This window comes from Erithacus rubecula (assembly GCF_903797595.1).
Source record: "Erithacus rubecula genome assembly, chromosome: 9".
NCBI classification, from domain to species: domain Eukaryota; kingdom Metazoa; phylum Chordata; class Aves; order Passeriformes; family Muscicapidae; genus Erithacus; species Erithacus rubecula.
This window is the reverse complement of record NC_136660.1, coordinates 3,080,236-3,095,999: the sequence shown is the minus strand read 5'-3', so window position 1 is coordinate 3,095,999 and position 15,764 is coordinate 3,080,236. Positions and strand designations below refer to the sequence as shown.

Below are 15,764 nucleotides of genomic sequence, written 5' to 3'. Positions count from 1 at the left end.
AAGAAATCTTTTAAAATGAAATCTTGAGTCTGCTGAGGCACATCAGGAATGTTCCAGGTTATGATAACAGGGTTGGCTTTGATTTTTAAACTGCAGACAATCCCTAATTCCTCTCCCTCCACTGCAGTGGTGTCCATGCATCCAAGGCTGATTGTGTAAGGGATTACACTGGTGCTGCTCCTCCAGCCTTATCCCATCATTTCTCAAAGGGCTTTTGGATCCCCAGCATGGCTCCTGTGTGAATTTAGTTTTGTATTAAACATGGTTGAAAACTGTCTGGGCTCACAGTGACTGACAACTGAGAAACTGCCTTACTGTTACATCTTTTTTTTGTAATAAAATTTTTAATGTAAAAAAAAAAAGTGAACAGGCTTAAAATAAAAGCCACTGCCATTAGCAGTGAGAAATCCTCCACATCCAACTCTCCTCGTATGTGGCTGCTATAAATCTGATCACAGTTTTATCATCTTTGTGGAAAGCAAGCTCCTCTGTTTCCCTTCACCATCTCCCTGGGCAGGTGCAGGAGCTGCTCCTTCCCCAAATCCCTGCTCAGCACTGAACTTTGTGTCTCCATTAGGAAGACACAGCACTGAAGGAGTGCAAGAGGGGAGGGCAGGTAATGCTGGGCTGAAAGCAGGGTCAGCTGCTGAGGATCCCTTTTCCAGGGGTGACAAATCTATTTTGTGAAGCCAGAAAGTCAAACAATCACTTACCCTGGAATGGTTCCAGGGAGGGGAAGAAAGCACCAGAGCCTCCAACAGCACAATGAACTCGTGGGAAGGTCAGGCTGGCCTCTTCCATGACCAAAACCTCTGGGGTTTGCACACCACAGCCATTCCTGGGCTTCACCCTGCAGAGCAGTGGAGCTTGTGCTTAATTCCCATCATCAGGAACCTGCAAAGAGCACAGCAAGGGCTGGGGAGAGGCCTGTGGAACAGCTGGAGCACTTGGCTTGCAGGTAGGGAACAGCCCCCAACACAGCTGGGACACAATCCACTGTCCTAGGCTTTGTCCAGCCTGGCCTGGACACTTCCAGGGATCCAGGGGCAGCCTCCTCAGGGCCTCACCACCTTCACAATATAGAATTTCCCCCCAATATCCCATCTATCCCTGCCCTCTGTCAGTTTGATGCCCTTCTCCCTTGTACAAAGTCCCTCTCCAGCTCTCCTTTAGGCACTGGAAGGGGCTCTGAGGTCTCTGCAGTTTTCTAGGCTGAACACTCCAGCTCTCCCAGCCTTTCCTCCATCCCTCTGACTCACCTGGCTCGGAGGGACTGGGGTATTTCATCTCCTCCCCTTAATCAGGGACTCATCTGGCTCCCAAACGGAGCTTTGGAACGCCCAGCAACCTGAACCACAGACTCTTCCCGCTGCTGGGAAAGAGCTCAGTGCCCCAACCCCATGTCCTCCCACAGAGTGGCACGGGGAGGAGGATCCCGGCACACGAGCAATGCCCGCAGGAGCTGGCAGGAGGGTTTTCCAGCTCCATCCGGGCCGGGGCTCATTCCCGCAGGACGGGATGGGTGCAGCCACCTCTCCCTCCCCCCGAGCAGCCCGACAGTGTCCCTGGGAATGCGTGACTCACCAGCCCGGGGCTGCTCTATATTTAAGCATTACGGAGGCAGAAATGAATGCACGCAGTCAGGAGCTGCCTAGCCCGAGGGCAGCACCGGGTTCAAAAAGCACTTTGTCAGAGTTCACCACGGTGGCAAAAAGCATCTGCACGCCTTAAATCTTCAGAGAGAGAAAAGCTGGCCCAGGAAAGGGGTTTTTGTGGGTCAAAGAGAGGCCAGAGAAGCTCCAGAGTCCCACTGTGCACATCCACAGTCGGGAATTTCCTCACTGCTGCAGCTGCTGAGCCACTCCCCGGTGGAATCTGGAGGTTACTTTTACCCAATCCTGCATTTTTCCTGGCCTTCAGATCTTGCAGTCTGGGTGCAACCAAGCTATTTGCAGCTGGACTGAAAAGCTCCCAGGAGACTGGCCTGGGGAGGGAAGGAAGGAAGCAAGAGGAAGGAAGGAGAGTGGCTCGTCTCGGGGCAGGGCAAAGGGACTGCCACGTTTTGGAAAAGCAGTGAAACTGCTTTTTATTCACAAACCTTTGCTTTGGGACCAGTGACAAACTAACAGGAAAGTTTCTGATTCCTCTTTCCCCAGGCTCTGCTCTCTGCCAGCTGCTCCCTCCCCACCCTGTTCAGCTTTCCTAATTCCAATTGATTTTGCAAACAGCCACCAGCTCCAGGCTGCATGTCCTGCTCATGCCACACTCCCTGTGCTCTGCCTCCTCTGCAGCACTGCCAGCATTTTTTCCCTCTCTCTTTGCCTTCAGCAGCACATGGATCAGCCACCAGGGACTGAGGGATGACAAAGCAAACTGTGTTCTGGAATTGCCTCCAGAACAACCCTAAAAGGCTCTACATAATAGCAGGACACCATGCACAGACACCCAGAGGCTCTTACACACTCTCAAGCTATTCCCAAATAGCTGTTTTTCTCTTTTTTACATTAATTTCTGCCAGGCTGTTGGCAAATGCTGGGAGCACTGGGACAGGGATTGAACCAGCAGAGACACCAAAGGCTCCACTCACTGCAAGACACAGCATGGGACTCTTGAATCCCATTTTTCCTTCATTGAGGCTCCCTGACAACAAATTCCATTTCCACCCACGACTGACAGAGCAGTCCCCAGCATGAGAGCAGGAGAGGCCTGAACTCTCCAGTGCTCCTGCAGGGAAGTCCTCACCTCCCCAGCACAACCCTCTGCTGTGTGCCAGGGGTGACACAGATGTCACAAAAGGCCTCCTTGAGGCAGGAATTTGCTGATTCCCCAGCTGCCAGCCTCCCTTCCCCAATGTTCTCAGCATCTGGGTTAATCTCCCCAAAGGCAAAGTTGGTTTGAGGTTCCCCTGGGACCTCCTGCACTCCTAAATGTCCCCTCAACCACAGCTCAGCCTCAGAACAGATGGAACAAGCAGGCAGCAGCTGCCTCTGGCTCCACACCATTTCGCAGGAGAAGGTGTAACCAGCTTGTTTGCTCCCTTTCCCTCTTGTCTGACTTACCCTTCTAAGAAACCAAGCCGTGGCTGTGGCTCCTCCTCCTCATCACCCAGAGCCATGTGCAGAGACACCGGCAGTGCCATCGAGCTCAGTCCCCTCAGAAGCAGCAACTCAGCAGGGCTCAGTCCCCTACAAAACAATGAAATGCCAGAATTTGCATTTGTGTTTGGCACAGATTTGAAATGCCTGCAGCCCAGCTCCTCCTGAGAGGCAGTGCTGTGCTGGGGCACAGCTGAAAAGCTTTCCAAGAGCAGCCAGAACCTTCCCACACCATTTCACTTCTCCACTCTGTGAGTGGTTTGCTTTGTCTTTTGTTGTTGGTGTTGATTTTGGTTGCTTTCTTTTTAATGAGCAACTTGGAACCCTCCACCAGCTGAGCAGACCCCTGGGTCCTGGCAGGCCTGTCCCACCCCAGAGCCAGGACCTGCAGCTGCCCCACAACCCATTTCCTGGCTCAGGTTTCAGAGCCAGCCTTTCCACCTGTGCTAAATGTTTAATTTGCATGACCCAGGAGCTGTAACAACCAGCCCTATAACATCAGCCTTCAGTAGCCACATCAAAGGCAAGTGCTCACTCACCAAAGCGATCCTGGAACCGGAGGTGATGCCAAGGAATTGCCCTGAATGCAGTGTTTGTAACCCCAAACTACCCCAAGCTGCTGGATGATGGGCCCTTGAGGATTTGCTAGGAGCAATTATCCAGTATGGCAGGGTGAAAGTCTCACCCCACCCCTCCATGTGCCCAGGAGGCCCAGGGAGAAGGCAAGGGGTGCTCCTCAGCCTCCAGAGCAGCAGAAATTTTGCAGAGAGAGATACTCTTCATCTCCCAGCAGGCTGGGGAGAGAGTGAGGTGGCCCATGTGGTGCCCCAGGGAAAGGTCCCTCCTGGGGAGCTGCACCCTGGGGCCATGGGGACTGTAACAGAGTATGCAGAAAGCTTTGCTTATCAAACAATGCTAAGTTAGGGAACACGACCAAAAGACCACTGAAACTTGCTTAAACTAGATTATGTCTTAAATAACCACAAACATCCTGCACGTGCCCAGTTTGTGGATGCTTGCAAATGTCTTAAAGAACCACAAACATCCTGTATGTGCCCAGTTTGTGGATGCTTGCAAAAGACAGGAAAAAACAACAATGCCTAAGAGAGGAAGACCACAGCCTTCCTCCCCACGACCACCAGGAGAAGACCCCCTAGCAACTGGCTGCACAAAGAAGGTGAGAAGATGCTGAAAGGCACATACACGGAAGAAAATGAAAATGAAAGAGGGACTGACACGGAGTTGGTGGAGCCGAGGCTCCCCGCACGCCCAGCGCTGATTTGCTCGCTACCGCTTGCTCAGTAAGTTTTTTTATTTATTCCGCCTCTTGGAGTTGATCAATTTATTACAGATATAAATTTATAACAGGGACCGAGCCTGTCCCAGCGGGATTGTGCAAACTCCCCGCTGTGCGAGCTGAACTCGGGCCGTATCTGGGCGCTGCACTTTGCACCCCGGCTGCGGTGACCTCACGGCAGGGCTGCGTTTAAAGTCCAGGCAGAGCGGAGCCACTGCTCCTGCAGGCAGCAGCTCATCCCCAGCGCCGCTGCCCCTCTGCAGCATGCGGCTGCTGCTGCCGGCAGCGCTCCTGTGCCTGACCCTGCGCCTGGGGCACTGCTCCGAGGAGGCAGCACCCGACAGCGCCGGCCAGCAGCATCCCCAGGCACAGGCATCCTATTCCGACTGGGGCATCGAGACCATCCGCGATGGCTTCGAGACGGTCAACAGCTACTTCGATTCCTTCTTGGAACTGCTTGGGGGAAAGAACGGAGTGTGTCAGTACCGATGTCGATATGGTAAGTGTAGCTCACTGCTGCCGGCCCCTCTCGGCTCGCCCTTTCCCCGCTCCTTCCCTGCGGCCACCAACAGCTCCTCCTACCCAGGCGCTGCCCCTGGCACAGTCACAGCTTCTCTGCCAGCACAGGGACACCGAGCACGGAGCCCCCACCTTCCCCTCCCCAAGAACAGCCCAGCCCCGCAGGTACCGCACAGGGACGGCAGGAGAGGATGGAGGCGGGTTTTCCTGGAAGGCACCCGCGCTGTCCAGCTGCCCCGGGGCCTGGGACAGGACAGGGAGGGGAGGCTGAGCCAGCAGCCCTAATCTCAGCAACCTTGGGAGTGCCCTTATTCAGCAGTTGTGAGCTGGCCGGTGCCGCGGGCTGGAGGAGGAGAGATAACGGGGACAAACCACACGTCACCGGGAGGAACCTTTAGTACTCGAGGCACAACGAGGCAGCTCCTGCTTGCTTTGATTCCAACTCCTGGCCCTGTGCAGAACACCCCAAGAGTCACACCCTGTGCCTGAAAATGGTGTCCAAACACTCCTGGAGCTCTGGTAGCCATGGGACTTCTCTGATGAGCCTGGAAGTGCTTCCAGTGCTCAATCACCCTCTGGGTGAAAAATCCTTTCCTGACATCCATCCAATGTGTATATATGTGTCCTTGCTCTCCTGCCAGCTCTGCTCCAGGCCCCACAGCACCACCCCAGTACACAGGATGAGCCCATCAGGCAGCTCATGGTGTGGCAGGCCCAGGCCATGTGTGTGACAACCTCCTAAAGGTCCACACCATGCTCCAAATTCAGAGCAGAAAGGGATTTGCCCTCCTTAATGTAGAGACTGAAACCCCTGGCAGTGGGAAGAATGTGGCTGGGACTGCAGTGTGCCTGAGGTAATGCTGATATTCAGAGCTGGTTTCAGAGAACCTCAGGACTCACCAAACTGTGCAGAAGTTCCTGCTTTTGGACACATCCAGAGGGCTCTCTCTGTCTGTCCTTGTGAAAAGCATCTCCAGAGAGCAGCACAAATCCCTGCTCCCACCTAGGAGCACCCTGCATCTTATTGGAGCAGTGTTTTACCTAGGAAGGAAAACAAGTACACCATTAGCCCAGTTCTCATCCTCTGCTGAGCAGCTCATTAATCACTGCCTGAAGGAGGAAACTACTGAAATGCTGCCCATGTGGCTCCAAGGGTCTTGCTGGACCCTCCCAGGACCATTTGTCCTTGCTGATCTCTGGCACAGACATTGCAAACTGCAAGTGGAGATGCTGCTGGGATGATCCCAAATCAGTGAGATCCAGCCCTTGCTCAGAAGGATGAACACAAACCACCTTTGTGCTGAATCAGGGCCTGATTGGTTTTTTTTCCAGGCATAAAGCAAAAATTATTCCTTTTACATACTTTTACATTTTAGCCAAGAGATATCAATAATAGCTTATTTTGCCACAGTAAAGGTCAGGACTCACCTGTGATTGCCACATCCATCTTCAGCTGGGCACATGGCATTTGGCTGTTCCAGCTCTAAGACTCTCCTGATTTTTCAGCAGCTACTGAGGTCTGAAAACAACCAGCTTGATGGATTACTCCCTTAAATCAGGACATCAGGGTTACACTAGCATTTACTGGCAAATATCCTCCTGCTTACAAAGTCTCTCTGGGCATCTCAGGGGAAACAAAGAGCCTGAGCTGGGAGTGAAGCCCTTGTAGCTTCCTCCTGGCTATAGGACCAGGGAAAAAACTTCACTGCTTTCTCAGCATTTGGTCCTGAAGGGCTTAAGATGAGGGGGCACCTCCAGGCTGTGGGAAAAGAGCCTTCAAAGCCAAGCTCTCCAACAGGGAGGGTGGGTATGTGCAGGAACCTCTGCTCAAAGCCTGCCTGGGGCACACAGACAACAATGGACCACCCAAAAGTGCAAGGAGACCATCCATTCACCAAAAAATACCCTCAGCTGCCCCTGCCAGTGTCCCAGCCCTGCAGTGCCTGAGACCTCCTGCATTGGCCGCAGCTGCTCCAGCCAGCTGGCTGCTTTCCAGCCCCTTGGAACAGCTACAGCAGCCTGGGGGATTGAAATGCACCAGGGAAACTCCACTTCAGCTCTAGGGCTGTGCCAGCAAGGCAGTGGCCTGAAATCAATCTTCCTGCCTGTAAGGATGGGCAAGCAATAAATGATAACAGGAGCACTGAGTCAATGCTCATAGAGAGGCAGGAACACCTGAGATTCCTGTTTTGGTTTTGTTTACCTGTTAACCAGAAAACAAGATGGAGAGAGAGGTTAATTGTGGTGTCTTGGACTTGACCTAGATGAGAAAGAGTACAAAGGGGCACTTTACAAGTTTTAAAGCTATGTTTTGCAGAGAGAAGGGGACAGGTTTTCCACAAGGGCTTGGCCTGAGGGCAGTTTGATGTTTTGTGGATCAGCACAACCCTTATGTGAGGGTTTTTTTCCTCAGGACAGCTTTCTAAAACATTTCAATAGCTGTGACTTTGACTTAAGTGAGGATCTGGAAAGAAGCTGTCTTTGGCTGGGAACTGCATAATGGAGGTACAACTGGGTAACTGGATGAGCTTAAAGGCCCAGCCCAACCCAAGCCATTCTACAATTCTGTGATCTCCACATCCCTCCTCAGACTCACCATCTTATCCCATTAACTGTCAGTGTGGTGCAGGAACAAAATTCACAATCAATATTACAAACTCAAATTTGACTCCATCCTGCAAAACCCACAGCAGATTTTGAACTTTCCTCTGCCTCCTGCATCAATTCAGGAACATTTGAATTCTGAGTCCTACTCCCTTCCAAAAAATCAACAAGGCTCTTTGGAAGGGGAAATTTGCCTTTTGGCATCTCACAGCTGGACAGGATTTCAGTTTGTTATTTATTTGTAGTAAATCTATTATTTAAGCAAAAGAGCCCTGGCAAAGTTTAATTGAAGGGTGCTGGGAACACTCCTACATAAGTCCTTCTGAGGCTTTTGGCTGTAAGGCCTTCCCAAGGGCACAGCAGATTTATGGTTGAATTAACCACTGGCATTTCAGGTACCTGGACAGAAAAATGGGGAAAGGGTCTCAAATAATTCCTGGTGCTGACAAAAAGCAAGAAGTGGAAATGGAGTTTAAAAGAACCCAACCCTGCCTTGAAGGGCTGAATCAGATCCATTTTATGTCTATATAAATTCTCTAGCTGTGCTCAGGGAAGCAGAAACTTAACCCTTGATGTGATGGGCTTCAGAAGGCTCAGCTCACACCTGTTTTTATTGGAACATTTACACAGTTTATGTTTTCCCAGAGCAGGGACAGGACCCAGGGAGTGGATATCAGGAAAAGGTTCCTCCCCCAGAGGATGGTCAGGCACTGAACAGGCTCCCCTACAAAAATCAATTAAAATGCTGCTGAAGGTACTGTTAGAGCTGGCTGATAGCTGGACTTTTCCTACATTGGGTAAATAATTACTCACAGAGGGAGTTCTTGCTCCTTTATGCATATTAAGAAGCAGACTGAGCAAGGTGCAGAGATTAAAGGAACAGAAATGATTTGCAAAACATGGCAGTGTATGAGCATGGGCAGAAAATGGACCAAGAGGACCTGCACAGAGCAAGATCAGACAAGTCTGGCACAGTTTGGGGGAGACCCACAGCACAACAACAGTCCAAGAATGAGAATAGAAAGAAACCCCCTTGCTAAACCAGTGGTGTAAGCAGCAGAGTTTGGGAATGCAGACCAAAGGAGAGCTGCCTGTCACCCCTTGCTTTTTGGACCTAGTCTTGGGAAGATCAGCTTTCCTAACATTTGTCCTGTCTTTTCTTTCTCAGGGAAGGCTCCCATGCCACGGCCTCACTACAAACCCCAAGAACCCAATGGCTGTAGCTCCCATTTTCTGGGGCTCAAGGTACCTGAAAGTATATGTACTGTCCTCCCCACCATTCCCAAAGGATGCAGCTCTCTCATCCCATCACCAGCTCATAATTCTGGCCAAGGAAAAGGCTGGGCTGGGCTGTACTGGTGACAAGTGCAGCTTGGTGACAAATAACCTGAGTGCATCCTCCACACCTGGCCCTTCACCTCCTCCCACACTCTCTGCCTCTGCCAAGCACTGAATTAAACCCACAGGCTTCAATATTGCACCTGCTCATTATCTTAAAGGCAATTAATGAAATCGTATTGGAATCACCAGGAAAAGCTTTCCCAGGAGGCTCTCGGAGCAGGGGCTCCTATTTAGCTCATGTATTTTTGCTGCCCCTGGAGTTTGCAGCAATTAGGCAGATTCCTGCTCTGACAACCCCTTTTTCTGCAGACCATTCTTCATGTTAGGTTTAATTCCTGAAACTCTATTTCACTGCAAACCTTGTGGGCATTTCTGTGGTGCCTCCTCTGTACCCAGGCAATCACGAGTGCAACGAAGGAACAATTAATCTCCTACATTTTACATGAGGAAGGGCAAAAAGAGGAACCATTTATAACAAGCTAACAAGTCCAGTCTCTTCAGGAGAGAGGCCTTCTGCCCCATCACCCCCAGGGTTATTAGCTAAGCTTACAGGGAGCAGAACTCCCCCAACCACCCTGTGTTTGTCCTTGGCCTCAAGTGCATCTCTGAGAAATATACTTATGGCACAAAAAAAAAAAAAAAAAAAAAAAAAAAAAAAAAAAAAAAAATTTAAAAAAAGCAGGACCTTGCCAGGTTGTGGGAAAAAGAGGAAAAGAGAAAAGGGACCTTTACCACTCTTGGCAATGATATGGAGCTCTCTGAGGAGATCTGACAAATGAAAAGTAGAAATTTGTGATGGAGGGGCTGTTTCTCACAGTTAATTCCCTGGGACAGAGATGAGAAGAGAATGTGGTGCAGCCTGCACTGAACCTGCATCACTGAGCTGCTCCCTCACCCTTCTTTAGATGGTCAGGGGCAGCACAATTCCCTCCTGCTGCCCCGGCTATCAGGAACAGCTGCTGGAAAAAGAGCCAGCTGGGCTCTGCAGCACCTCAGAGCTGAGTGAGCCTGAGGCCAGGACACAGCCAAGGGACACCTCTTTTCTCTTTCCCCAGCTAGACTTGGGCATCCCTGCCATGACCAAGTGCTGTAACCAGCTGGACATTTGCTATGACACCTGTGGGGCCAACAAGTACCGCTGCGACGCCAAGTTCCGCTGGTGCCTGCACTCCATCTGCTCCGACCTCAAGCGCAGCCTGGGCTTCGTCTCCAAGGTGCAAGGTAGCCATGGAAGGCAGGGAGGGCATGGCCAGGGAGCCCCTTGGAAAGGCTGAGCTGGAATAGAGATTAGCAGAGCAAAAGGGATGAAATATGTGTTTATTGCAAGGATACAGTTTGGGCAGTGAAAGAGCCTGGCTGGGGTTACACCCAAATCAAATCTGAGATGGATCCTGCTCACAAATCTTTACACTTTCATAACTTTTGGTTCATCCACATATCAATTATCCCCAGGCTATGGAGTCTCAGCCCCCTTTCCGTCACCATTGTTTAGTTTTTGGGTACCAGTTGTCTTTGATTCTCTAGCTAGAAAGGAATTGTTTCGTCTAACCACCCTGTGAAGAGACATTACTAACACCTAATATGAAGTTTCAGAGTTACACACTGAGCAGCAGAGATTCTGAAAATATAAAAGCTAAAACCTTCCTTGCCAAAAAGAAGCAAAACTCTGCTGTCTCTGCTGCACTTGTCACAGAAAAACTCTTCTGTCTCTGCTGTACTTGTCACAGATAGCTGAGAATACAGAGATCTGCCTCCTCTGCTACACACTTCTGCCCCAAGGCTGGAGACCTATTTGCATTTAGAAAACATTACAATGTGTGAAAAAAACCCCACAAACAACGCTGGAAGCAATTCCTTCAAAAGTTGGATGCACTCCCAGGCAGTTCAAACACCCTAATGGGATACCAAAAAGCCTTCCAGGGCCAGTGGGGCACACATTGAAACCTGCATGTGGCCAGGGGCCAGCAAAGCTGAGAGAGCCAAGGACAGGGCTCTCAGGGATCTGGTCACAGATAAGAGGTGATGATGGTGCCAGCAAGAGAAATCAAAGATGTGGACTGAGATACAAGTGCTACAGGCTGAGCACAGCCAATCTGTTGTGGTCACCCTTATCAACAGGTCCTCACACAGCTAACTTCCTCCTGTCTCCTCAGATTTTCCCCTGCCACTCTTTCATGTGGTTCCTTCTTGCTCTCTGCTTGCAGCAGCAAAGCAAATCTAGATCCTAGGGAGGTAAGGTAGAGCAGAGCCCACACTCCTGGGTTGAACCAAGGAATTTCTGCCAGGCAGGAGTGGATTCCTCCCTCCAGCATCTCCATCCTGGCTGCTGTAGGAGGCACACCAAAGAACTTCTGAGCCATCCTCCCCATGCCTTGGGCTCTACAGACCCTGTCCCCAGGGCTGCTCTGAGTAGCTCCTGTCACAGCCCTTCCCCACAGCCACCCCAGCTCTTATCTGGCATCCAAAGCCTTGGTTTTCCCACTGACTCACCACAGCCTCTCCAGTGCCTGCCAACTGAGCAGCCTCCTAAGGAAACAGGAGCACTGAGGTGTTTAGAGAGGCTGAGATAGGAGAAAACAGTCCCAAAGGCAAGGCTTTCCCAACTTCATTATGCATACAGCAATCAGTGTTAGTGCCAGTAAATAAACCCTGAAGACCTAATATTCACCTGCTTATTTACTGATGAGCACTTTCAGGGCTGTTCTTTGGGATGAGGAGGAGCTAGTAGGCAGTCAGTTGCTCCAGCTGCTGTAGGATTTTTCATGCTGGCTGGCAGCTGGCATCATAACTCCCAAAAAAGCCCAGAAAGGCTGGTTAATAGTGGCTATAGGCAAACTGAGAGGAGAAAGAGTAATGTGGAGGCCTCTTGGGAAATCTGTTTGGTAAACAGTGCTGTTTGCAGAGCCCTGGATGATCCATCAACCAGGAAGGCCTGAAAGAGGCAACAAAGGAAGGGTTTTGTGGGGGGGAGAGAAATTAGTGCCACCATGGGGAGCAAAGAGGAGGGAACCTCAGGATTTACAAAAATGCAGTTCTCAGAGAGAAAAGATGCCAACAGCCCAGCCCCAGGAGCTCAGTGAGGGGTGCTCTGGGTTGCCTGTCCTTACCTGCCCATGCCATCCCTCTCAACAGCCTGTGAATCCATGGCAGACACCGTGTTCAACGCTGTCTGGACCCTGGGCTGCCGGCCCTTCATGAACAGCCAGAGGAGCGCCTGCATTTGCAGCGAGGAAGAGCGGGATGAGCTGTGAGGAACAGCCCCCTCTGCAGCACAGCGACTCCTGTCAGCCCTCGGGATGAGGGACAGCACCCAGGACAGCCCCTGGGCAGGGCAGGGCAGGGCAGAGCCAGCCCATGGACAGAGGGCAGCTGCAGCTCCACAGCCCCACTGCCCCTTCCCACGGCAGGATCCCGTGCCAGCTCTCTCCACGGACCGAGCAGAGGCAAGCAGGATGCAGTGCTGGCTATAAACAGGACTTACCTTAAATACACACTCTTACCTCCCCCTACCCTCTAGCTCTCTCATTTGCAGTGCAAGGCATTAGGTTTCTACAAGCCCTGTGGATGTGCTATTTACATTTTTGCACTGAAGAGGGGTAATTTGCTCACATCCATGCCTGACACTTGCCATCCTGTCATTACACACCCATATTTAAATAGTTGGTGGATCCTAAACTGATTTAAGGCATTTCTTAAGTATGAGTTAAGAAGAAGGGCTGGAGGTGTTTGTGGTACACAATTGATATTCAAGACCAAAGCCTACCATTAATCAGATGTGAAACCACAGCCCTCTCCCCCAGCCTCAGGAGAGGAAGCCACTTTTCTCTGCCAGTGTCATCCACATCTATTTAATTACTTTTCTCCTATAGCATTGAACAAAGCTTTGCCCTTAGGATCTCTTTTCAGACAAAATGGTTGGGTATCCACCTCCATCTCTTACACGAGGGAAACAGGAGGCTCTCAGTGGCATTGGATGAGATATTGCAAATTCTGGAGGCTTATCTGTCAGGTGACAGGACTCAAATGCTACCTCTGTGGGGCTGCTATCAGCAGCCTCAGACACCATCCCTTCTAAAATGTGGTTAATACTTCCATCTGTTATGGGGAGCTTTTGTTGCATGCAAAACAGAATTTAAAGTGGTGCATGGCATTTTGCCTTCACAGAACATTGGCAGACAGCTTTCAGCTGGGTTTCTTGTTGGAAGGAAGTTGATTCTGGGTGTGCTCGTGCCGTGCCACGTAAATATTTCAGTGGCTCCTGCAAACATATTTATGGTTATGTTCTTCCATCTGCCACAGAGAAGTTAAGGCTGCAAAAGGGTTGATTTAACAAGAGTGGAAAGAGTCTGTCTTGGTTGCTTTTCTTCCAGTTTAAATGGGTTTAAAATGTATGCATGGAGTTATAAATTATGTAAGCCCTGTATTCCTGCTCCTGCCAGTCATCCTTGCCTTACAGTGAACAGCAATGAGACATTCAGCCAGCCCCAAGTGGGCTGGAACAACAAGAGCCTGCTGGTATCCAGACCAGGAAAATGGAAGTGACTGTGTGGGGTGTACTGGGATGTTTTCCACCACAGAGGACTTCAACACTGATCAGATGTAATGACAGCCTTTCCTAGCTGGGCTAAAGCCTCTGGAGAGATAATTCTGCATTGCTGAGGTTCACCACTCTGTCAGAGCATGAGGCTGGACAGACAACCTTGATTATCCAGCTAAGAAACACAATCCTCCTTTTGGCTAGGGATGGGAAGAAAACATTCTTCATTCCAGACACTTCCCCAAACTTTGTATTTTGTTGGTGAAATGGTGCCTGTGGCCAGTTTAAATGTGAACATACTCTTATGACTAAATGACAAAAAATAAATTAAAATAGCTGTATTGTCTATGTTCAAAAGCTGACTGGATGGCAAATGTTTTAAAGTATTTTATAGTTCAAGTGATATCAGATTAAAGCCAAGCTGGCAGGTGATGACATACACTGGAGAGATCAAAGGGTTCTGAACAAAATCTCTGTACCCAGACACTGATGCACTGGAGATGGCGTTAACATAAATCATAATTTCTCCCTGCTTTCAGACCACCATTCATCCCCAAACCCTAGAGACTGCTGCAAGCTGGCCGGCTACTGAATAAATTCAATTTTCACTGGGGTAATCTGAAAAACCCCACCAGCAGCTCTACAAGGAAATATTTGAACCTCCAAGTGGTGGCAGTGACTCCAGCAAAGCACCAGATAATCCTGTGCAGGAGCAAACCAGTGCATGAACTCCAGTAAAACTGCATCCTAACTAAAAACTGCTTCCCCTCTGTGCCACTCCTGCTATCCAGTGATATACAGTGATGGAAGCACAGGATTCTCCAGGTTGCTGCACAAACCTTGGGTCATCAATTCCACCCTGCTCTGGACATAAAGACACCTCTTTGCTCATCCTGTGGCTTCTCTTGACTTTGTGCATTGGCAGGATTGTTTTCAGCTGCAGAGTGGAAAAGCTGCTTCACAGGAATTTGTCAGGAAGAACTGAATTATGTGCACAATAACTGAAATAAGCCAGGAAGAGAACTTCTCCCTCCATCACTCCCCCCACATCCCTTCCATATGAACAAACAAGACCAGATTCTCCAGAAGGCGCTGGATAATTAATTTCATTTCCAGCTCTTGTTTTATCAAAACAAATATATTTAGCAGAGGCTGCCTGAACAAAGAAGTGACAGTGGGAAACTGCCCCTGTGGTCCTAATGCAGATGTGAATCAGCAGAACAGCAATCCTAGGAGAAGCCTTTTTCCTTCCCTGTTCTTTCACATATGGTTAGATAACACGTGAAAAGTGTCTTTCCATTTATACCTACTTATCGTCATAGAAATATTTTTGTTTACTCTAACACACACACACATATTTCTAAGGTTGGAAAAGCAGCCATGAAGCTATTTAGAAAAATTATTAAACTCTCAGCCATTAAATGTTCATTCCTCACTGGAATCTCACTTGCCAGAACAAATAAATCTGTAAAATAGGTTGAAATGTTTGAGGTGATTTGTGACTCCCTTCAAACGGTCCCTTCAAATGGATTCCCTTTCCATTTGAAAGCAGCAAATTTTGGCTTTTGCAGCAATTTGGCTGCTCCAAGCAAAGCAGAACACAGGTGATGAAGTTTGGGGGGCTTCCAGCAGACCTCCAGCACACAGAACTGAGCTGCACAGAAAACCTTGGGAATGCACTGCAGTGCCACTGCCACGGGTGGGGACAAATCCTTCCCCTCATCCTCCAGCCCTGCCTGTTCTACACTGTCCTTCACTGCTGGCTGTGCTTCCTCCCTTCCACCCCACATCCCTAACCCTTTACCACACAGCTCAGTGAAGCCCAGAGGAACCTGAGCTGATCACATCCATTACATTTTCTTTGGAAGGAGCTTGACAGCCCAAAAATATTCCTGACAACCACGGTGCCACCACCATCTCCAGTAATTGTGTCCCCTGCCACAGCCACTCAGACAACACTGCAGTGTCTCCTGTCACCAGGCTCACTGGGGACAGCCCTGTCCTGAGAACTGCCCACCTTATCAGTGATTGCTATAAATAATTAACGTGCATTCCTCTAATCCTTTGTTGGAACCATGGCCTCCCTAACCAGGGCAATGCATCACAACTTCCAAACAAACACTTGGCAGCAGCACACGTGGGAAGGGAGTGTGTATAGATGTTTAATGGTGTTTCTCTTACAATCAGGGTGTTATAGCACTTAGGAAAGGCATTTTTGGTGGTGGGAGAAGAGGGAGATGAATAATGATACGCTAAATACAGGAGGAAACACTATTAAACTTCATGCAATTATCAAGAGCCACAAAAAAAAATCAAATGTCATTAAATACCTTTTGCTTTTTAAAATCACATTTAAATGTGCCTGTGATAG

General features: G+C 49.6%; 1 protein-coding gene across 2 annotated transcripts; it reads left to right on the top strand.

Annotated features, from left to right (window-relative positions):
• Positions 1 to 4,656: 4,656 nt before the first annotated feature.
• On the top strand, positions 4,657 to 14,674 carry PLA2G12B (phospholipase A2 group XIIB; the record flags this gene model as incomplete). Of its 2 annotated transcripts, none has more annotated exons than XM_079312172.1 (4): positions 4,657 to 4,891; positions 8,684 to 8,760; positions 9,912 to 10,077; positions 11,989 to 14,674. In XM_079312172.1, 4 exons carry the CDS (start codon positions 4,657 to 4,659, stop codon positions 12,105 to 12,107), a joined length of 597 nt encoding a protein of 198 aa, XP_079168298.1. In that variant the 3' UTR covers positions 12,108 to 14,674. The 2 variants fall into 2 exon arrangements, with proteins under 2 accessions (XP_079168298.1, XP_079168297.1); XM_079312171.1 differs by having other exon boundaries at positions 8,684 to 8,776; positions 9,916 to 10,077.
• Between the last annotated feature and the right edge of the window lie 1,090 nt (positions 14,675 to 15,764).